General features: G+C 43.9%; 2 protein-coding genes across 3 annotated transcripts; one reads left to right on the forward strand and one right to left on the reverse strand.

Annotated features, from left to right (window-relative positions):
• Positions 1 to 217: 217 nt before the first annotated feature.
• Positions 218 to 17,392, reverse strand: retreg1 (reticulophagy regulator 1). 2 transcript variants are annotated; one of them, XM_070973692.1, is made up of 9 exons: positions 17,124 to 17,392; positions 15,916 to 16,022; positions 14,776 to 14,806; positions 4,883 to 5,000; positions 4,688 to 4,772; positions 4,074 to 4,196; positions 3,582 to 3,652; positions 3,029 to 3,152; positions 218 to 2,884 (listed from the first exon to the last, which is right to left on the reverse strand). In XM_070973692.1, the coding sequence occupies exons 1-9, from the start codon at positions 17,318 to 17,320 to the stop codon at positions 2,364 to 2,366; spliced, it is 1,377 nt and encodes a 458-aa protein (XP_070829793.1). In that variant the 5' UTR covers positions 17,321 to 17,392; the 3' UTR covers positions 218 to 2,363. The 2 variants fall into 2 exon arrangements, with proteins under 2 accessions (XP_070829793.1, XP_070829794.1); XM_070973693.1 differs by lacking the exons at positions 14,776 to 14,806; positions 15,916 to 16,022; positions 17,124 to 17,392 and adding an exon at positions 9,139 to 9,786.
• On the forward strand, positions 15,396 to 22,625 carry rnf182 (ring finger protein 182). Its single transcript, XM_070973711.1, has 2 exons — positions 15,396 to 15,404; positions 21,299 to 22,625. Exons 1-2 carry the CDS (start codon positions 15,396 to 15,398, stop codon positions 22,079 to 22,081), a joined length of 792 nt encoding a protein of 263 aa, XP_070829812.1. The 3' UTR covers positions 22,082 to 22,625.
• The last annotated feature ends 1,514 nt before the right edge of the window (positions 22,626 to 24,139 follow it).

Raw genomic sequence — 24,139 nt, forward strand, 5'->3', positions numbered from 1 at the left:
TGTAATTCCAGAATGAAAGATGCTGTACAAACAAGTTTATTATTACATCCATAATAATAATAATAACCTGGGCTAATTTACATTGTGGGGCTTGGATTTTGTCCTCAGAAGGTAAGCATGTCCCCGCTGTGTGACTGCATCCCCCCAACATTATTAATACGTGTTCACAACAGCTGTATTCATAAATACACACCAAGGTCAAATCAATAAAACTTCAGACTGTGTCACAACAATTTATTGACATTCTTGAGTTTAATTACATAAAAGTACATTTTGTTACTGCAGTTTTGTTCTGATCCGCCAACATATTTTTGAACTAAGGCCAAAGGATTTCACACTTTTAGACAACTGCATGGAAGCCACCATGATATGAGTGGAAGATAAATGAAAAACAAATATTTCTCTCATTATCTTTAGAGTTATGCTAATACAAGGCATCACATGATTAATTCAAGAGGATACATTATACATTGCTGCATGTCTTTATTATAAAAACAAAGTCTTTTAATGTACAAGGCATGTTAAAGAAGCACTTCAGTCATTCTTCGCCTTAATTCGTTGAATCCATGACCGATGCTTGACACAGCAGACTGCTCTACGTCGGTGCGTCGTTAAATAATAATTAAGGTGCAAATGGAAACATGTCGGCTCATAACATTTTACTTTCAGTGCATTAAAACTGACTTTGACTTTATTTTGAGTTTAACTTTGGATCATCCTGTGCTGGGAGGACCAGGGGCCGTCATGGGCTCACTTGGTTGCAGATGATCGAAAAGCAGAGCAGTTTTTCTGTATTCCTGTGGACGACCACATTGAGCACTGGAAGTAAAATGTTTGAACACATTTATGTCTCAAAATAAGATTTCCATGCTTAGTATTTTGAGCTGCATGTTGTAATAAAATAAAAGTCCCTCAACTACATAAATGTCTCAGGGAACAAACGAACATATAATATTAAAAAATGAAATAATAAAAAATAAAAAAAAGGTTTCCTACTTTTTAATCACCACTGTCAACTATCCAACCAGTAGTAGTACTTTGAGCGTTAACAGTGATTTGATTGAATAGTGATTGTCATTTGAGTTGATGTCTGTGGAATTCTGGGTAACGTAGTTGAATTAGTCAATTCAGCATCAAAGTGAGTGTAAGGTGTGTTGTGAGCTGTCTACAGTGTGGTTTTGAAAACTAAAGGCAGTCTGTCAGTCAGTCATCCATAACAGGAAGTCCTCGGGTCACTGGTAAAATTAGCATTTTGCTGCAGTTATTCTGGTCTTTCAATGCAATTTTGGGACGTATCCAGGCTTTGATTACGATTAGGGCAAGAGTCTGTTTTGGGAATGTTTAAGTTGTTGAGAAGATCTGTTTCAGGTTTGAATACTTTGTGTCCAGCAGCGAAATTCAGGTCAAATTTATCGGTATCACTTAATTTTAACCCCCAATTAAGCATTTATAAGCAATACATAGTTAATAAATGGTTTATAGCACACTGCAATTTAACTGTAAGCAGATATTGTGTATGGACATTTTAAGTGTATAAACAGAAAACAAATGATAGATTAAACATTATAACACAGATGTAATCATATTAACTGTAATCATATTGATTACACAGCACATTAATAAACAACAAAAAAAAAAGTCCTTATTTGCTTAAGTCTAAGCTAAGTCACAGTGTGTTAAAACCATTTAATAAGTGTTAATATGCTGCTTATGAATGCTAAATTGATCTCAGCAGAAAATGTGATCAGGTGATAGAAGTTGCTTTGAGAAGATGAATGTACCCACAGCAAATGATTAAAACCAAAAGTAGGACCTTCGTCCTTCAGCCATCAGCAGCTTTTTATGCCGGGATCAGATGACACGGTACTTTTGGACGTTATGATGCTCGCTCTGTCGGACGAAGCCATCGTGGGATCATAAGCTCTTGCAGTAACTTGACTGAGGGACGCTGCAGACTAAAGGTTGGACCAATCATAGTTTGCTGTCTTTCTTCCACGACATACAACAGGTGATAAGACTGCTGGGTAAAAAATGTAGGGTATGCAAATAGTAAAAAATAATTAGATAAATAAATAAATATGCAGTGACAGAAGCATCCTCCATGTTTCGGGGAAACTGATGGCCATTGGCTGGATGTCGTGTGCTCTGATCTCGGCATTCGGCTGACGTGATTCTGACCAAAGTGATGTCACTTCCACCTCCATATCTGACAAACTGATGCGTTTTGAAATGTTGATGTTAGCTCTACAGGAAAAAGATACGTGGAAACATTGTTTTCTCACAACCACCAGAACACCCCCGTCCCCCCTCCGCATGTCCTCTGTAACCCGTCCTCCTCCACTGCCGACCGTGCTTTTCATCTATCAGTGGCGTCTCAGGAGTTTGGAGAAGAATCCAGAAGAGGCCGGCTTGTCGCTCTTGGCTTGAGCCTCCTCTTTGGCCTGGACCTTCGCCTCAGCCAGCCCGAGTTCCCCCTCCAGTTGCTCCAGCTCCGACTGGTCCAGCAGCTCAAAGTCCTCCACCTCGCTGTCCGACTCCTCGGCCAGCTCCAGCAGCCTGGTGGATTCTGGGAGTCTTGGCCGCTCCGAGTCGCTCAGCGCCGTGAGGCCGACCGCTGCTTCTATTCTCTCTTGGATGGCGGCTGTGACGGCGGCGGCGATGACATCGCCCGCCATCTGGTGGACTAATTCCAGGGCTTTGTCAGCAGGTTGGTCTTTGTGAGGAGAGGGTGTATGCTTGGATTTGACTGGCTGCTGGGGCTGAGGTGGGGGCGAGGAAAGGCCGAGGCTGAGGTCGTCATCGTCGTCGCCATTGGTCGTTGTACCGTTGTCAAGTGAGGGGAATTCTGGAAGGCCACCAGTGAACGCTTCTTCTCTGTCGAGGTCTGTGAGGTTGAGGCAAAAAAAGATTTTTAAAAAAGATTTATTGTAAAACAGCGAGAACTTGGCGAGCAGTGGTCGGGACGTTAACAAGAGGCACAGAACGCTAACAGCACGTCTAAATCCGTCCGTGAAGCCGGCAAACGTACCCTCTGAGTTCTCCGTCTGAGGCGTGTGTCCTTCTGACAGGTTGAAAGTACCGTTGTCCGTCCACGTCACATCAGACACCTCTGTGTCTGACACCGACATTTCCTTACACACCGTGGAGTCGAGCTGTGAGAAGAAACACACAGAGACGTCAGGTGTGAATGAGAAAAAATATCCCAAAATATCCCAAAAAATATCTGCAGTGTGAGTTAGCTGAACATCTAAAGGACAGATAAAATGTGCCTGTCCCACCCTTTTTCATACTGTGTTCATGTACAAGCCAATCAGGAAAAGAAAGCAGCTTAAATTATGACACTAACCATCAGGACTCGCATGTTAACATCACTGTTAGTTAACCAGTAGTTCACTTCACCCAAGGATCCAAATTTGAGGGAAGCACACTCAGTGAATGGAAACTGTAACCAGGTGTTTGATAAGCATCTTTTGGCATTCACTGCGCAGGCTGATGTGGATCATGTGTACCACATTTCAATTAGCTTTAACTGGATCCTGTCAGGCAACCGAGGCTTAATTAGATTGAGATGATCAGCCAACCTTGGGAAACATGGAGGAGAGGTCCGACTCGATGCCCTCCTTCTCAGCCTGAGCCTGCATGACTCTCCTCTCTGAAAGGAAGAAAACATTCAGGTTTCTCGTCCAACATTGAAAACAAAAAGTAAAGGAGAAGCTTTCAGTTTTGAGGGGCAGGATTAAAAACAAAGTCATTTATGTGTAGGATTTCTGTTTACACACCTTCTGGAAGTTATATCAACATATTTGAATGTGTTTTTGTGAATGATATCTCAGTAGTCTGGATTCCATGCTTGACTCCGTTCATGGAGTTTACTCATAGAGCACTTATCTACCTGTTCACATGAGGATCCAAGCAGGTGTGCAGGCAGAGTGTTGCTTACCGCCTGAAAAGACCTTCATCCAGCTCATGAAAGCCTTCCAGTTGCCGCTCTAAAGCTCTTTTGTTACATCTTTGGTTTGTTTGGAACAAATAGGAGAAAATCGTTTCAACAGACGACATACTGACATAGTTACCATGGTTCTCTTTGATTTTCTGAAGGAACTCCCCAATGCCAAAGTCCAGCTTCTGCAGAACTGGCTCCAGCCACAAACCCACATCATGAGATGAAATCAGAGGCCACAGGAAAACGCCCAGCACTGCAGAGAGAGGTCAACAAAGAGAAAAATACAGCAACATAATTATTTGTTTCTGGAAAATCTGTTAACACACTGGCCAAAAAAACACACCTAAAAGTCATTTTAACGGCACTTGAATGAAGACGTTTGGTTGCCATGTTAGGATGAAGCCTCTGATGCTATATGCCCCAATTCAAGTGTCATGACTCCATGAAGCTACGAGCTGTTAATATGAGTACAAGGTCCTTCCAGCAGCAGAAAGCATCAATTGATGCTTTCTATGGTACAGTGGAATCATGTCTTTGCTGTTGGTGGCTTGACTATGATCGCCCCTGGGAGACCAAAGTTTAACCACCTTTTTTATATTTGCTAATACATCAATGCTGCTGACCAAAAAGAAATGGTCTGAATATCAGTGAGGTCTGTTTCACCAAAACATGGACAAGAGAGATGCAACCACCTCATATAATTACATGTATAAATAAATCACTTCTTTAGCATAGTTTGCTCACCTAGAATATATGAGATAACAATCCCCGGAATGTAGCGTCCTAAGACAGCAAAGAAGGTGCACAGGCTGCAAACCAGCAGGCAAAACTAGAGAAAGAAGGCAAACACAGAAAATGGCTCAGGTAACACATACTGATATAGTTCTAAACACAAAATGTTGAACTGTTCCTTTAGAACGGGGCCGTCTGCTGCCTCACCTTGCCTGGGTTTTGCTGTTTGAAAGCTGACGTTTCCTGGAGGAAGAGTTTGAGGGAGTCGCTGAGCTGAGGTCCAGTCCCAGACCGGCTATTCTGGCCTGAGTCAATGATCTCCCAGCTACAGGATAAGACAGGCACAAGAAATGTTGGACATCTTTAACATAACTCAGCCGCCGCAACAGAGACCCCCAACCCAGATAAACCGGGGTGGACCCCATAATGACGATGATGATGATGAATAATGACGATAATCATCAGTTGCAGCATAACTTTCACTGCTATGCTGATGATACTCAGCTTTATCTACCACTAAACCCAAATTAGTAATTAACTAACCCTAACTAGTAACTACTAACTCCATACATAACTACAGTTCTGTGAATTCCTTGTGACCATCAGATGATAAACTGGGTTAAAGTGGGTGAAGTGCATCAGATTAAATAAGGGGTGAGATAGAGGAACAGCAGTGATCTGACAGAGCTGGAGGGGAGGGCAGGGAGGGGAGGCACTGGACAAGCTCCATAAACAAGTCTTTCCTCTCACCCCATCACCTGGAAAAAATTTTGGTTTCTCTTTGTCACCTCCTCCAGTCCGCCAGGACTCTGACATCATCTGTCCGAAAGTTGTTAGCACTTGCTTGGTCTAGATTTTCAAATCACATCTTGAAGCTTAGAGGACCTTGCTCAATGTGTGTTGAACAAGGCTCGCCTTGTTGGTATGCGTACATGGTCACCGTATAATTACTGATACAATATGCAATGACTCTGCATTAAAAATAGCATCAACATTTGACTTGACCAAGAGAGGGATTGAAGAGGTTTATTTGAGGGCTTTGAATTCTACTAGTTGAGGGTCATCGATAAAATTTAGTCCAAGAAAAAAGCCAGTCCAATATAAATGTCATAGTCTAAATTAAAACACCTACAATAAAACTGGCGAGATGACTTAACAGACAGCTGGCAGATGGGAATAGGAACATGAACGTGACTTCCATGCTGTGGTACTGCTGGGAATTCTGGGCCACCTGGTAAAGCATGAAACTTTCCCCTCCACATCAGGGGTTTCCAAAAATCATTTCCGACCATCAGCCGTCATGCTCGTTTCACATGAAACTGCTATAAACGGCACACGTGTAGGTCATGTGCAATAAAGAGACAGGAAGTGAGGCATCAAGCTAGCTTCTGTTCCACTAGCTTAACTAACTGTAACCCAATGGGTTTAGTCTTTGTACCCAGTACTGTGCTGCACAGATCAGTCCAGTTTCCACTGTGGTTCAGACTAACTGTGGGCGAGGTAATTGTCTCAACAGCTCTCATTAGATTAAAGGGCAACGTGCTAAATTTACTGAAAACTGAGGATGAAACTACATGTCCTGTGGAAGCAGCTGTCCTGGAAACAGCTGGGGTGAAACCATCATGGAGATCTGGTTAGAACAACTGAGCAGGTTCCCACCAGTTCCCACAGCTGTGTTATTCCTGCATTCGTGGTGAAGATACACAAATGAAATGCAATGAGATTGTTTTAAAAAATTTCTATAAGATTAGGTGCATTATGTTATACACGTTATATATATAGTTTCTCAATTGATTGAGTCATACTCAAGTGATTTGTCATAGTGAGATTTGCATTATCTTTTATGTTGCGTATATTTCATAAAAATCACATTAATTTCTCCAGAATATTAAAAAAACAGCAGAATTTTGTTGATGTTGTTTTCGTTTTCCTGTTCCAACCAAGTTATTAAGTCATCTCATCTCTTCTTATCTCACCTCATATCATCTCATCTCTTCTTCTGAAATCATTCCTTATGTCCCATTTATTTATCACTTGTTTAGTGAACATGATGAAGAACTGACAGTAGAACAAGTGCATTATTTACACTTCCATGAGGAGATCTGATGTTTCTGACACATTCTAGATTCACCCTTCGTGCTGGCAGCTCTTGAGGAAATGTTTTGGCCTTCAAAGTGGCGCAAATTTGCATTTGTTGTCAGCTGCTAATGATGGATTCCTGTTAAGCGATGCCCTTTCCCATGGTCAGTTTTCTTCACTGCACACAGCTGTTTAACTCCATTTTCACCAACTAAACCACCCACATCCACTCGTCCACTTCAGCTCCATTCATTCTGTTCTCCTGAACCCGGCCACCCCTTCTCCCTCTATAACCCCATCCAAACCCCCTTCCCCCCGAAGCATGTATCTGCTGCAAAGGAACAAGCACTGGAGGCCACGAGAAGCAACAGTATCTCATGTACACCCAGTACCCCTTCCACCTGAAACAAACTCTCGGCCTTGTCTCACATAACCCATATGACGAAAGGTCAACCCGCTGCTCCCCTCTCGACTTCCAGGCACATGCCCCCGGTAGGAGGCTGATTTCCAGGAACACATGATGGGTCGAACATGTGACGGCCATACTGTGAGGCAATGAAAGCAGTGAGGGACAGACCGGGTGAGCATTTCTATGTTCCACGAAAGACAGATGCAAGAGATGCAAGCCTCCGTGGATAAAGTACCGCCAAGTGTCGCCACGCGACAGATCACCTGGACTGTGGAAGAGTAGTTGGTTACAGCTTGTTTCCCACAGACGTGGAGACAAACACTTGATGACAGGTTTTGTCAACATGGGTGAAAGTTAAGAAATGAGAAGACCCTGTTTAAAATGAAGCCCATCCTGTCCTTTTTGCAGTCGATGCCATCTTTTAAATGAGTCTATAATTAAATTTTGAAGGGAAAACATATCCAGAAATGGCCATTAATCATGCTGGGATGGATATGCACATAATCCACACAACCAACAGCAGCAACCGTGGAAATGACCAAAAGCGTCATGTGTTGTTTTAGTTCAGTCTGTGGTTCAGTCCACGGTGAGGTTGTCTGGGTTGTTCTGGCTCAGTGTGACCGTGTCCTCTGCCTGAATGCTGACATTACTGCTTTATGCAATGATCCTCTGTCAAAATAAGGTCTTCATCTGCATGGACGAATTCCATAATCTGAAGAATGAATGCAAAACTGACATATCAATTTCTCTCTTTTGGTTTGTTATTATTGCAGAGCAGATATGTAAAAATGCTATTTAATTTCAGCCGGACTTTATCATTTCTTCAATTTCACACTCTATGTAGGCTACATTCATGTTCCCATCTGTCTCTCTGACTGCCTCTGTCCTGATTTTCCAGTGAATTACACCTCATGGGTTGCAAATCCTGACATTTTCAGCCCCCTGTCACATGCTGTCTGAACCCAAGAGAACTTTGGAAGCTGAAGCGAATATATCATATTTCATTGCTCCAGATCATTACAGACCAGCACTGACCACAGCCTGAAGACTTCAGCCGTCACTCCAACTGAAAAATGTCCAACTTTCAACAGGGAGCTCGACAACAACACGTCAGAGGGCGACGGAGGGGGAAGGAGGGCGGCGGCACGGCATGAGCAGCTGTCGGGCAGATATCACTTTTTACCCAATCAGTAATCTCTGAAACAACACAGGGAGCTGCGTGTCTGAGCGTTTAACAAGCCCAGTGACGGTGCTTTAAAAATAGAGCGAGACAAACAATGCGAGGAATGGCGGCAAAAACATCCCGGCTCTTCTCTTGTGATTAGGGAGGAGGGAGATGTGAATGTGTTTACCCACCTGTCTGTGTGGGGATATACCACAGAAACAAGGACTCTGATGCAACTAATACCTGTTTATGTTCTGCTTACAGTCTCATATACAGTAAGCTGACATTAATGGAGTGAGAAAGCAGCTGATCAGGTTTACATTAATGCCTCTGCAAAAGGCCCATCTGCAAGACACGAAGCCCGGAGCTACAAGTAGCACAAGCCACCAGTAATGTGAACCAACGGGGGGCAAAGAAACAACAATGTGCGCCGCTTTCCAGCTCCATGCCATATTGTTCATCTATTTAGACTGAAATTGAGAGTTTAAGCTGCCCATTTTTGTGTGAACTAACTGCCTTTATCATGAGTTGGAGTCATAAAGTCTGCAAAATCCAAGCACAAACAAGATTGCAGTCCCCAATGTGACATCTTATTGTCGAAAACCTTAAAGCTTCAGCTCATCCATCAGTTGAAAGAAACCAGTTTCTGTTCACCTCCATTGTTTTTGAGGCGGAAGACATTCAGATCAATAAAACCCAAACTATCCACATGGCAACATATCACAAGAGGTGGCAAAGATATATTTGATTTCCTGTGATTTGGCCGAACAGATCCTTTAAAGAAATAAGCTACAGCTCTTAAAGTCATACCTCAGTCCTGCCCCACGATCTTCAGGAGACATCTCAAGAGCTTCGGGTACCTTCAGAAGACTTGAAGACACTTGAAGGCAGCCAAACGCTGGACGGTCTGAGGGACGCTTTTGTGAAGCAGATAACGAGAGACAGCTAGAACTCGTCTTTGTAGTAAAAAATGGCAGCACAAACTCAGGTTGGAGTCGGACTCGGGTTTTACGTGCCGCACGGCGCAACAGCAGCTTGTGTTTATCCTCAATGAAGACCCGCTAGGAGTATTTCAAGCGGCCTTGTCTAAAAATAACCGGGTCACACTACATTCCGGCCGGGAGGACAGAGGGATGGGGTTTGGGGGTAGAAACAGCAACACCCTCCACACCACCAACACCACCAACCTCCCAAACACGCCTCGCCTTGTATCAGGACGGCCAGATGAGAGGGGACATGTGACTGACTGCCTGATGTTTGTATGGTGATCAGTGTTTCCTAAACAGCGCTCGTTTATTCGAAGGAGAAGTTTGACATTTAGGGAAACAGATTAGCAGGAGGCAGATGATCGATAGCAGCATTTGGAGGTCAGCTACTGCCGGCAGCTGGCTAACTTAGCTTAGCATAAAGGCAGGAAACAGTTAGCCTGGCTCTGTGCAAAGGTAACATCCACCAACCGTTCCTTTAACCTGTCAAACTCTGTTGGATTTGACGTCTTGGTTACGACTGCTTTCAGTAGCAGTAGCTTCATATTTAGCATACAGACATCAGAGCGGTATCGATCATGGCGACTCACTCACCCTCAAAGCGTGTTTACCAAAATGTTAAATCAGAAATGAGCTGAAAAAGAAAGGAAATGTTCTGCTGCATGCATAAAAAACACACTGATCATTGCGTGTATTATTATTAACCAAGATGAGCAAGATATTATCATCCTATTTCAATATCACAGCTCCTTATTTCACTTCAAAAACCTCCATTTTATCAGGTCCCTTCCATGTATTTCTATGTATATTTTTATTTTTTGAGTCCTAAAAGCTGAACTACTTTAGAAAACAGTGACCTGTTCCCGAACACAGACTCACTGCAGAGGAATAAAACTGATTTTCTAATATATTCAGATTTGTGTTGCACACTGAATGAATTCTCACACGTTTCAGCTTCAGACGGGACAAAAATCTGAGAAAAGGCTTCGATTGTTGCCGTTTTCTCAGGGTTGGGTCATGATGATGCTGTTCAGGTGGACGTTACCACACACACACTTTTTCTTGGAAGTTGCGCAAAGTCCTCGTCCTCAATTTAAAAGCCTGTGATGACATCAGCAAAACAAAATGCTCCAATAAACACAACAGCAAAGATGTCGGCCTGTCGCCAGTTCTGGTACATATTTTTTATCGTATTGCCCTGAAATATCTATAATTAAGTTGTGCTCTTCTTCTGTAAACACTTACGTACATCAGACTGTTGGTGCTTACGACATGACGTGGTTGTAAACTTTATAAATAAATAAATACGATGATGATCAGATTTCAAACTATAAACATGCAGCTGAACCAAAAACTGTGAGCGATGTCTGCAAACGTCTGATTTTAAGATGAGAAATCCCAAATTTTCACACTTATTTTTTATCTTATTTTGACTCTTGAGTGCATCGTTTGACTGTGATGAAACACTTGTGGCTGGTTTGTTGTGTTGTTTTCTACCAGGCAGCCGGCGTCCAATCGGAGCGTTCGCTGTGAAGCACACCCCCTGTGTGTCAAGTGATCTGATTGGCTTGACTGCTTCATGTCACACCTCTGAATCAATTCCGTCAGTGGAGAAACAGCTGAGTCACACACACGCACACACACACACACACACACACACACACACACACACACACACACACACACACACACACACACAGTAATCAGACACACAAATCGCTCAGGTTTCACAACTCTTAAGACACTTGTATTTGCTGTGGGAACAAACAGCAGCACAGCGAGACTTCCTTCGAAGCACGAAAACAAAATCCATCATGTGACGTTTGTCCACATGTGGGAAAGATGAGCTGCGTGTGTTTTCAACGATGCCGACTTGACTTACTGATGTCAACATCTCATTTCCCTGAAGACACAGAAAATACCTGACAATCACTGCCTGGAAGACAATATGAGGAATGTGGTTCACGATTAGTTCTGTGAGTTAGAGAAAGACTGTGGTCATGACACAGAGACAACAAAGCTGACTCATAACACACACACACACACACACACACACACACACACACACACACACACACACACACACATAAATATAGATTATCAGACGTTAAATGCAGACAATCAGCTGAAAACAGGCGGCACCTGTGAACTTTACGGGAAGCCGCTATAAAGACCTGAGGATTGGTGTTACAGAGAGGTTTTGAGCTGAGATTAGGTCATTAACCAGTGAGTGTGCAGACCGGGCGGACTGTCAGGCTGGAGCTGTTCCAGAAGTCTGACATGATTCAGAAATAAAAAATAAACGTATCTGCCTATACGCTGTGTTTTAGACCGCATTCAACACACACACACAGTCAGCACGGAGAGGGACGTTGTTGGTTCAAACATCCCAGCTGTCAGCTCACATTTTGGGTCAGCAGCTAATCTCCCACAAGCCTTTGCCTGAGACCTGCTCTGAGCCTGATGTACAATTATCCACGACGCCTCTGACGGACAACAGCAGGTGACGACAGGCAGCACAATCCCACCCCGCTGGCCAAATGTCACACAGGCTGGGGGGCAACAGAGACGTGGATCAGGACAGGAGGAGCCCGGAACGAGGGCTGGCGGCTGAGGTGCGTTCACAAAGCACGACGCCCTCGATTTGAATCTGAGCAGCCACCTGTACGCTCAGCGGCCACTTTATTAGGCACAACCGTATGCAATCCAATACATGTGTTCCGCCAACTCTGATCTCCACGAAGCTCACTTTCACCTTTTCTTCATGTTATACTGCCACCTGCGGATCGATGGTCGTGACGTTTGTGTGTCTTTACGTCCAAACACTCGGTGGCTCGCCCCTGACCTGACCTGGACTATCGGTTATATAACTCAGATGTGTTGCATCCAGCCTGGCGCCCACAAATCCCTCTCACCTCTGCTGAATCCCATCGAGACACCAGAGCCGCCCCACGCTCTCACACACACACACACACACACACACACACACACACACACACACACACACACACACACACACACACACACACAATCACTGCCACCAGTCGGCCACATACCAGACTAAGTCGGCCAAATGGCTCAGAAATCAGCAGCATGGATCGAATCACCAAGCATGAAAGGAACATTAATTAATTTCCAAAACATAAATAAAACAGAAAGAGATAGTTCAACTGAAAACAGCACAGAGTCAACATATTTAATGTCTGAGCTCATCAGCTTCATTGATTTCTGTAAATATCTCTTATTGTGAATCTGACGCAGCGACACGTTTCACAGACTGAAAGATGTGGAACGCTCCAAAAACACCTGTTTGGATCGTTCCACAGGTAAACAGGCTGATTGGTAACAGGTGAGAGGGTCATGATCATGTATGAAAGGGGTGTCCTGGAAAGGCTCAGTCGTTCATAGAGGATGGAGAGAGGTTCATCGCTTTGTGAACACATGACTGGATGAAGGAAATTACTGCATTGACTCAGGAACAATTGTACTGTGACTGAGCAGGTTTACCTGTATCTCTTCTTACATCAGTAACAATAAGAAGAAGAAGATGCTGGAAAACAGCGGATTGCCACTGAGGGTTTTACTGGAAGCAAGTGTGAAATGCTGAAATTAGACAACAAGTTCAATGAAATACAATGATTAGAAATCAGAAAACTATGAGAGTCCAAGAGAAGCACAACACACTCATTAATCTGATGGATATTCACACAAGAGGGAAGTAAAATGAGCAAAACAGATGACACTAACGTATTAGCATGTGGCTAACTTAGCAGCAAACTGCTAATAGAAAAACTGCTGAATCACAAATCAGCTGCAGTAAGAGGAGTAGCAGCAGTTAACGATGCTCCAAAGAGACAGAGACCACCGAGACTCGAGGTCTTTGATTATGCTCTTCAAGGTCATGTGACGTGGGAAACTGCTAATCCAAGGTCAAAATCAGCCTTTAATGTCCAAATTAGAGGGTTTTTTTTAAAGAAAATGAAGCTGTGAGTGTGTGTGTCTGTGTGTGTGTGTGTGTGTGTGTGTGTGTGTGTGTGTGTGTGTGTGTGTGTGTGTGTGTGTGTGTGTGTGTGTGTGTGTTTCAGGTTATGTGGGGTAAGGTATGTTAAATCTTTCTGTCACATGAACAAAGTGAATGAGCTCAGGCTCCACCATGTGGTTAAAGTCCAGCACAGCCTTCACGTTCATACAGAGGAATTCTTCCTGTGTGTGAGTCCAGCGAGAAACACGGACTGTACTCCGAAAACACGTACTTTTACTTCATATCTGTGGGTGATAAATACATAAAGCACTAGGAATTCTTCACACAACAGACTTCTCAGAACTTCCTAGTTGATCTGCTCCTTCTACAAAAAACTGAAAACGGAAATCAATCGAGGAAAGCGGCACAGTCAGCATCCCTCAAGTTTCCTAAAAATATGAGAATATAATCATATTTTGAGGCAGTTTTCTGTGAAACACAAGCCATCTGTCATTGTTCCATTCGAAGCTTCCAGCTGCTTATTCTGACACACCAACAGACACAAAACCCCAAAATACTCAGTGCTGATTTTCTGGACATTTTGAGAACAAAGACACAACATTTTGGGGAAAAGTTAGACTGCATTTAGCTTAAGATAAGACTGAACTGCACGTTTGAGATGTTAGATTTGTTTGGCTCGTTGGCGTCTAACAGCGCTTTCCTAAACTAACTTCAGGTCCCACCTCGAGTCCTTCTCTGGTTTGTTGCTCATCAGCTCCCTCTAGGCAGAGCACACCTGGCAGGTGGATCAGATGGAGGTCTGAGGCTCCAGAGTTCATTTTGGGACCACTTTGAGATCACTGAGACTGTGCTCTTGGTCTTCCTCTTCACTCATTTGTCTCACTCTGACTCAGAGGAATAAAATCTTGTGAGATTTCTGACTTCATCTCCTAAAATATTTTGACTCTCTTCCTTTCTTCCCTTCGTAGTCAATGGACGAACCTTTCACTTGTGTCGCAGGGTGAGGATGGGATTAGATTAGACAGTCATGTGTGACCAATCAGCTCTGCAGCTTCTCAACAGTCCAGTCAGATTCAGGATGAGCGTCCTCTCAGAGAGGACGTCTGCTCGACACACCTGAGCTTTCAGTTTGACACGACGCCTGTCCTTGCCTTTGAATATTTCCTTCCTCCACACACAAAAACTAACATTTTAAAGCCCAGTCCTCTGAGTTACAGAATAAATGAATAAAATGGGATTAACTGAACAGATTAACTGGTTAGTCAGCTGAGCTTCTGATTTTTACCCACGCTATCCTGCAGCTTCAAGCTAAGCTAATCAGCTAACCTGCTCCTTCAAGGAGCGTCAATAAATAACAAAAAGTACATTTAAGTGTTTTCTGACATTCTTCTAACTCAACCAATCAGACGAGAGCTAAAGCTCGGATTTGTAATCGCCGCCAAACACACACACAAGCAAACATCCATTTCAGTTTCCTACCTTGCAGTCATGCTGCGCCATAAGAGAGCTCCTGTGGAAGAGAAGAAATGCATTATTCATCATCACTGAGCAGGTCACGTCACAGGAAGTGCCATAAAAACCAAACAAGCTCGTGAAAATAAGGCTGCTGTATAAACAGATCATGAAGGACAACTTATAAAAGGCTGCTGTAATAATAGAATATTGTCTGTTATTACAGACAAAACTGTCGATTCATACACTCTTAAAACATCTGCTCACATCTGCGTTAGACCTGCTGGTCAACCATCTGTTGCATGTTTACATGGTGCTTAAGAAAGGATGGTTTCAGTTCTGCGTGCAGAGGTTTGTCACGGTGAAACACGAACTATCAAAAACTGGAAGAAGACAACTGTCTAACACTGTGTGCTGCAGCTTTACTGGATCTGAGAGGCCCAAAGCACAAAAACAGGCCCAGACCAAAAGAGACAGAAGTATGAGGACAGGAGGACAGGACAGGAGGACATCATGCATTTGACTGTACAGTAAGCAGGATTGTTATGTAGAAATAGACAGAACGCAGCTGAGGACGATTACGGCTTCACACAAACTGACTGCGACACGATCCGATCTGCTCAAACAACGCCGTTAACGTTCACTGAATGTTTCCTGTGACCACTGGAAACAGCTGGACGTGACGCAGGGTGAACACAGTCACTATCTGTGAGAGTTAAAGCGCACTTTGTCTTTACTCTGCGTTCATTCAGGCTCAATCCACCGATACGAAGAGGACAAGCTCAGAGCCTCTGCTGAACAGTAAGATCATTTCTCTCACAACAGAAAACTACAGCGATGAATCCATCTTATGTTCATTAACTTAGTAAAACCATCGCTGGCATGAAGAACACACGTGTCTGATCAGGAGTGCGACAGCGAGCGGAATCGGGCTAATGAGTGACCTCGTCCTGACTCATCGCGCTAATGAGTCGCCATCAGGGTGAAATCATCGGAAACCCACACAGATTTTCATTGATTCATTGGTGAAGTCATGAAGTCTTCTTTCTTCGTTGGCTCAGCTTGGCTGCTGGTTTTGATCTTGATCCTTAAAGATACGTTCATTTAATGACAGACACAGACTGCACCGTCACACTGTCGGGGAAATACAAGGTGTTTCTGTGTTACCTGTGGATCTGGCCCGAGCGATGTCTCTGGCGGTCACCGTGACGACCAGCAGAGCCAGCAAGACGGCCAGGAGGCTGTAGGCTCGCAGAGGGCTGAAGGCCACAAACCTGAGGAGGAACAAAGCAAAGGTTCCCCTGGAATCAGCCAGCAGACGAGGTTTTACTGAAGGCTGACGAACTTAAACTGAAGCCACTGACAGAAAAGATGACGTCCAGTGAATCAGGCTAAAATCCACTGACCTGGGGTCAGCTCGTCATCTTTGCTGCTGGAGGCTCGCAGCAATGAAGGAACAGATTCTGTCATATTTTTAAAGTCAGTATTTCTACAATGACTGTTTTTAAAGGATGAATCGGAATAAATGTAATTTGCATTTCCACACATCCGAAAAACTGGAATAAAATGCATCTGGAGTGGTGGAGCTCGTTCCAGTGAATGTGGCCTCGTGATCTCTGCATGTCTGCATGAAAACAATAACACGGGACAGCCTTTAACTCCCACTGAGCTCGTTTTCTCTGTTGTTTCCGGAAATTGGGCTTTCTCTTAGCAATCTAGGGAAATGAACATATGACAGTAGTACTATACATTTTAATTTGACCACTTAGCCCACCAAAAATCAAATCGAGTACATTTTTTCAAAAATTACATGATTACAAGAATGAAATCCAAATACTCGTGACATTTTAGACAGTTCATTATTTGTGTGTGTGTGTGTGTGTGTGTGTGTGTGTGTGTGTTTGTGTGTGTGTGTGTCTCTCTCGGCGGGGGGTGGGATGGGGGGGCTCATTAGGGAGACTTTGGACTAATGAAATCTTGGCTACGGCCCTGAATAGGCTTTATATGTGGATATCAGTGTGAATATCTAGAAAAAGCAATTCAAAGCAAACAGGATAAACTGCATTAACTCTTTGCAAACCATAAAACACAAAGAAACCAGTCTGATCAATACTGGCAGCTATAAAAGTATCTTGAGAAAAAGCCATTATTTGCCCTTAAAAAACATTGGATTAGAATATCTGTCATTCTGAAGGAAAGGGGGATTTAAAGAAATAACACTTTATAATATCGTCACTTTATTTAAGTCAGAGGATTATTACTCTGACGTTTTGCTGAGGTTTGGGGTCAATCCTAATTATTTTTCCTGTCATTAACAGGAGCTCCGTGCTGTCAGAATAGGAGTGTGCCTCATATCCCTGCGTCATGATGCCTACCAGAGCACCGCGCTGGCTGCAGCAAACAGGGCTGAAGTCCTGCAAGGTCTCTGCTTCCAGTTGACCAGGCCGGCGAGACGACACCCTGCGCGGCCGGGCGGCGTCTCCTCCCCACGTTGATCCCGGCTCAGCGACCCCAAAGGCCCGGCAGCCGCCTCCCCGCCGCCCGCGGCTCCTGTTTCCCGGCTGGCCAGCATTGGAAAACGACCGGAGCCCCTCCGCTCTACCGCTCCGCTCCTCCTGCAGAGATGTGTGTCAAGCTCATCACACGATTTGTGATAGTCGTTCCTACCGGGGGCTGGGTTTTTCAAAATAAAAGCCATTGCGTTTGAAACGAGAATCGCGAATCTGTGCCAGCAGGTGGACAATAAAAGGTGCTGTTATCTCCGCACTGAACGATAATAACGTTACAAAATGTTGCTTTTTTTAAAGTTGGAATGACAGTGTAGCTCTAAAGATGATAGAAGGGAATAAAACATATTTATTCCACCCAAAAACATTTTTATATTCTGAATTGTATCTAATAATTGCAATTTCCTTGTGAAATTCTGAATAGTTCTTCCTTTTCGGTGTTGTCACATGAACGAAATATAATCTTGCAAGAAAAATAAACCCGAAGACAGTAAATATGGCATTTTTTAAGGAATGCACTCAATGTGTAGCCTATGCGTGTATTTGTTTTCATCAAACGAAAAAAAAAAACAATCTTTTATTTTCTATTTACATCATCTGGAAATTCTGAAGAAAAGTGAAAACTTTCCAACTTTGTAATTAAGAATCGCGGTCGTGATGAGAAACATGAGCGTGAATGATTTCACTTCAATGTTACTTTGTTTCTAAACTGACGCCTTTTATTGTGAAAGACAAAATCGCCCCACTTCCTGTCTCGCTCAAACTACTTCGACTGGAAGCAGCTTCAGACTTTAACTGCTGCTTGTTTTGTTGTGGTTCAGGCCATTGACGTCAGGTTTGTGTGTGTGTGTGTGTGTGTGTGTGTGTGTGTGTGTGTGTGTGTGTGTGTGTGTGTGTGTGTGTGTGTGTGATGATAGATAGATAGATAGATAGATAGATAGATAGATAGATAGATAGATAGATAGATAGATAGATAGATAGATAGATAGATAGATATTAAAGGTAAATAGCTAATAGAGATTTTTTACAGGACTTCATGGAAACCAACCAGACTGTGAATACTGGACGTACTTTTATTTTAACAGACACGGTTTGCTAACACGTTAGCTTTTATAACTTTTTTTTTTGCCAATGGTAGATCAGGGCTGTTTCTGTTTTTCTGCCCCCTAGTGGTTAAAAGATGCTGCTAAACTTGCATTTACGCATTTACCAATACGCTCACTTTATGTTCCTGATTGATACATAGCTGTTAGCTAGTTTTACAATGTCGAAACAAACGACAGAAAGACAAATCAGAGCTAATGATCCCACCTGCAACTGTTTTTCTTAATATGTCCATTTTTGCTGGTAAAAGTGTATTTTCTGCTTCACGTTGTCTGTTAGACGACGGCTTCCAATCATCGCAGCAAACACTTCAGTGATGATGCTGGCTGTGTGGAACTTCTTGCAGAGGCATCGGTTGAGCTCACCATGTGATCGGTGACTGTGGTCGCTGCGTTGTAGCTTCATGAGAAATCCCCATGGTGTAACTTGCTAACCTAATTATCAGTTAGCCAAATGATTTCTGTCTTTGTTTCAGTGTTTCTGGAGCTCGTCACTGTGAGAGGCCTGACATCACTCTGTCGGAGCTAAAAATGGTTTGTGCCTGATTCACCACACAATACGAGAGAGAGTACACAACTGCCACACAAGATGTGGTGTGTATCAGGCAGGAGCGGTGACAAGCTGTGTTAACATTTTGAAGTTTGGCTCGTAATAAAAAAAGAAAGATAAGATGATTAAGTACAGTGTTTTGCACTATTGCACAGTAGATAAATATATGCGTAACACAGTAGAAAAACATATGTATACACACCATGAGCACAAACGTGTGCTTTAGTTACAAAGTCTGATAGTCAACACTGTTGTGACTGTTAATGGGCAGCTGTCATTATTTTTGACGTTTATGGACTACACGATGAATAAGGCAAACAAAAGAGTAGCGAGATGAATACATGCAGTGTGTGGGAGACGCTGTGTGACAGACAGCAGACCACCTGACACACATGACGGAGTCAGAATGAACCCATGTTGGGGAGCCAGAGGAAACTCAGAGGTACAAAGAGATGATGACCCATTTTACGCTGCCGCCTGCACTGTTCTGGACCCGAATCAAGATCAGAGCTCAGCGCCAAACCGTGATCTCCAACAATGACCTGCTCCACTTTCCTCCCCATCACTCCACGCCAGGCTACTACTTCCAAGGTTGAGAATGAACTTTCATCCCTAAATTACGAAGGATTTTAGATTAGAAAAAAACTTCATTAAACAACCCAAAGTCCAGAAGATATCAAACTAGCTGTAACTATGACCAAAATGAAGGCTGGGTCACGTTTAAACAGACCTATGATGTGTTGTCTGACCACACCAGAGAACAAATGAGTTTGTAGTTGTTCCTTCTGGCTGGATGACGGAGTGAAAAGTGGAAAAGAGGAGTCCTCTCCAGGAGGACATTCGTCGTGTTTCACACAGTGTGTGTTCACAGGAAAAGTGAGGAAATAAGTGCATAAAATGAAAAAAACAAGCGGTTCTGGTAGTTTACCGGCACCTTAACTGCACTGAAGGTCCAGAATCATCAAAGTTTTCATGCAAACAGACAGATTTTTATATGCATCATCACAAGTTTGCAGAAATCAAGATAGGAAGCACCACCTGAGCGTAACAAGCCCTCATACAACAAACACACTGTACACACACATATGACTGTTTCAAAACGAACATCTGCTTCCTCTATGGCGAGGCTTTGGCAAAGCTTAGGCAGCCAGACTGAGCTGCATTCATGGATAAAATTAACCGGTTGTGACTGTCACTGAAAAGTCACTGAAAATCAGACCGCAGCCCTGTGATCTGTGGGGACGAGCCTGCGAACGCCCCTTAATGTAAGAACAAAGTACGAGAAAATAAAGATCCTAAAATGTATTCAGCTGCAGACACACACACACACACACACACACACACACACACACACACACACACTGTCACACCCTTTCATTCATGTGTGTTCAAGCTCACTCACACACACACACACACACACACACACACACACACACACACACACACACACACACACACTGTCACACCCTTTCATTCATGTGTGTTCAAGCTCACTCACACACACACACACACACACTAAGTTAGTGCAAACACTTGTGCACAAAGTTGGCATATTTGCACGCACACACTTTAACATTATCATACAGGCACACACGTACATAAACGGTCACACACCATTAACAGAGAACTGTAGATGTTAGAGTTTACATTTGTGTGTGTGCGTGTGTGTGTGTGTGTGTGTGTGTGTGTGTGTGTGTGTGTGTGTGTGTGTGTGTGTGTGTGTGTGTGTGTGTGAGCCACTAATTGGACTGAATTTCACTGAGCAACAAAAGATCAGGCTCGAAAATTCCAGCTCTGGTTTGTACAGGCTTTGCTTTGTTGTCCCTTCGCCTCTGTTCTCTTCTAATGCTGTGTTAACAGTTATCTCTCTCTCCCTCTCTCTCTCCCCCCCTCTCTCCCTCTCTCTCTCTGTCTTTCTTTCAGTCTCTCTCACTTTCTCTCTCTTTTTTCATGCGGCCCATGAAAGGCTTTTTTGCCCCAAACGAAGCACCGTTATCCCAACTGCTCAGAGGCAGGCGAGCCCCGGAGGCCAGAACTCACGAGGGACTTCCCACATCAACTCCCAAATCACACACACACACACACACACACACACACACACACACACACACACACACACACACACACACACACACACACACACACACACACAGTGCAGGAGCCCGCTGGACAGCCACAATGAACCCGAGACCTTCAGTGGAGTGGACCATTGTCACTGTCTCCATCTATGGGAAACTTGCCGTGTCCTTCGGTGCTGAGCCTGGACCCGAGCTTTTGGTTGGATTTTTCTGCTGATAGAGCTTGGCGGTAGGATGATGATTGAGCTGCAAAGCACTGAGGATAGTGGTGGTGGTGGTGGTTGTGGCCATGTGGACATACTGAGCATCGAGGAGCTGGAGTGTAAGATCTGTTACTGTGCGTACAACCTGGGCAGTCGCCGGCCGAAGGTGCTCGAGTGCTGCCATCGTCTGTGTGCCAAATGCCTCACTAAGATCCTGGACCTGGGTGAGTCGCCTCCAGACGCCGTGGTGTGTCCGTTCTGCCGCTACGTTACCAGACTGCCGGGGGAGGCGGTGAGCAGCCTGCCAGATGACAGCAACCTGGTGGCGGCGCTGGCCCTCCAAAGCAGGAATCAGAGGAACCTCCACTTCCACCAGGAGGCGACCACGGAGCTGCTCCTCAGCCCCAGGCGCCTTAGCACGCTGATGGGTAGCAACCCACCTGTGACATCCCCCTCCTCCTCCTCCTCCGCCTCTTCCTCCACCACCTACTCCTCCATCCGGGGCTCCCCTAACTTTGTGGTCATCACCATCATGGAGCCTCCACCAGTGGCTGCATCCACCCAAGACCTCCACCGCCAGCCACGTGGATCTCACACATCAAACCGGGGCTACCGCTCTTCCAGTCTGGACTCCATGGCGTCCATCACGCAGAGGTGGACGGTGTGGAACTGTGCGGCCCTCTTATGCCAGACCTCGGCCCGGGTGCTGGTGTGGGTTCTGGGGCTGCTGTACTTCAGCTCGCTGCCCATGGGGGTTTACCTGCTCATCATGCAGAGGACAACGCTCGGGGTGCTGCTGGTTAGCCTGGTTCCTGCCAGCCTGATCATGATCATGGTCTACGGGTTCTGCCAGTGTATCTGCCATGAGCTGTGGGACTGCATGCCACCGTAAAGGGACCATGAATGGGCGATGGTTTGTTTCGTAACGCTTGACAATGGATTTCTAGAGTTCACTAATGGGGATGTTACTGTGTAACTGACCATGTAAACACCTGATTCAATAGGAGAAAAATAATGCTCCTTTTCTGTATTGAATAAGGGAGCGAGGACATTGTGTACATTGCAAATGGAGTTCACAGTTTTGAGCTTTTCATTATTATACATGTTACTTTGTGCTTTGTTTAGCTTGGTAGTCAAATAATTGCCCTTTAGAGCTCTACACTTCGGATTTGGCTAAAACTTTGATGCCAATTCTGGTGGAATCTGCTAAATATTACGACAGCCTAATGTTGCAGTGAGGAACCTGAAGGACTTGAAAGCGTTATTATGAGTCTCTGACACATGTGGATCTAATTCTGTGTCGCAGCCATAAATGCAGCCAATGTGAACATTAACATCACAAAGTCCTGAAAGGTCTTTCAGCACAAACACCAGGGAGTCAAAAAATAAACAGGATATACAACAAAGTGACCTGAAATAAAATGGTTACCACCAGTTCAACCCTGTTAAAGGTGATTTTTGTCAAAGCTGCAGAATCCCTTTACACAGCTCTCACTTCTGGGTGTGTTGATTATAGAAGGAAGTGGAAGTCAGTCAACTTTTCTCAGAAATTTAAGATGTGCTTTGTCCAGGTAACATCCAGGTAATTCCTAAGTTTTTACTTTCATTTTCTGGAGTTGCTCTTGAAATCACTACAGCTTGTTTGTTCTCAGAAAACACTGTGTGCTGCCATGGCGGTCCCAGGAAAAAGAAAAGTACATTCACCTAGAGACCCACATTCAGGCCCTGGCAGGCACAGCTTGGGCTCAAGCCCGAGTTAAACGGACAATCGTCAGCTCTTTACTGTGAAGCTTTTATCTGCATATTAATATATTTATAAATCACTAAATACTGGTATCCGGTGACAGGAGGCTAAAGAGGTGTGATAAAATGAAGCCTCTTGGTTCTGATTGCAGCTGAAATAATTAACAGAAATCTGAAATTGCCTGCAGAACTTATTCTTAAAAAGCAGAAGCAGGAGATGAAGGTCTGTTTAAATTAAGGCAGATTCAGTTCAGTCTGTGCTGCTGTGCTTGTGTTGTTTCTCATCATGCTCAATGGTGCAGTCAGACCTGAGACCACCAGAGGGTGCTGTGACAGCTAACCCCTCCCCCTTATTCATGGCCCATCCTGCACTGACGGTTAATATCCAGTGTCTGCATTCAGTTTGTCAGTGTTTGTATTAAATGACAGCAGAAGGTGTGATGACAGAGATCGACTGACGACCCCCATCAGACTCCCTCTGTGTCTGCAGTCTGTCAGAGAAAACAGGAAGTCCAGTTTTAAAGCTCACTGTCGAGTTAAAGGGTCACACGAAGAAGTCGAATGAAGCTGTCATGCTGTTATTGCAACTTACTATAATGATGCTGCAGAATTCAGGGCCAGAAAAACCTGTTGTGGGGCCCGGAGAAAAGAAAGAGCTGGGGGCCCTTCATGAATCCCCCCCCCCCCCCCCCCCCCCCACACACACACACACACACACACATTGTGTTTGTATTATTTGGCAATTTGTAATTACTTTGTGGAAACGCCACTAAGCACAAATGACTGTAGAAATACACACAATTTAAGTACAATTTAAACTGAAATAATAAAGGCTTTAAAACTAGATGCTGCGTCTCAGAGATTACACAATGATGCAGGTGTATCAGCAGTTTGCATTCAGTGTTTTTCACCAAAGCACATTGTGTGTTTGAATTTTCACAAATGTGTTTCGTTTCTCATGAAATATTTGCAAAGCAGATTTTTTTCAATCTTTGTTTAACAGCCAGTAGTTTCCATTTTCATGGTAATGTTAAAGTACTGTTAAATGTTGTTTTAATCACTGAGATCCTTGACTTAAGCAAAACTTCCAAAACATTAATGGAAAATTGCTCCATTACAATGTCAATTACATTAAAAATAAAGTACAGAAGTATGATCAGCAAAATGTACGTAAAGTATCAAAATTAAAAGTACTTTTATTGCAAGA

This window comes from Chaetodon trifascialis, chromosome 11 (assembly GCF_039877785.1).
Source record: "Chaetodon trifascialis isolate fChaTrf1 chromosome 11, fChaTrf1.hap1, whole genome shotgun sequence".
Taxonomy (NCBI): domain Eukaryota; kingdom Metazoa; phylum Chordata; class Actinopteri; order Chaetodontiformes; family Chaetodontidae; genus Chaetodon; species Chaetodon trifascialis.

Bases quoted from the DNA above. Each gene is read 5' to 3' on its own strand.
- retreg1 (XM_070973692.1), bottom strand. From the start codon at position 17,320: ATGCTGGCCAGCCGGGAAACAGGAGCCGCGGGCGGCGGGGAGGCGGCT. The intron at 16,023-17,123 runs GTAGGCATCATG...GTTCCTCCTCAG, and splicing joins GCAGCCAGCGCGGTGCTCTG to GTTTGTGGCCTTCAGCCCTC. The intron at 3,153-3,581 runs GTTGGCTGATCA...TTCTTCTCACAG, and splicing joins TCTCCTCCATGTTTCCCAAG to CTCGACTCCACGGTGTGTAA.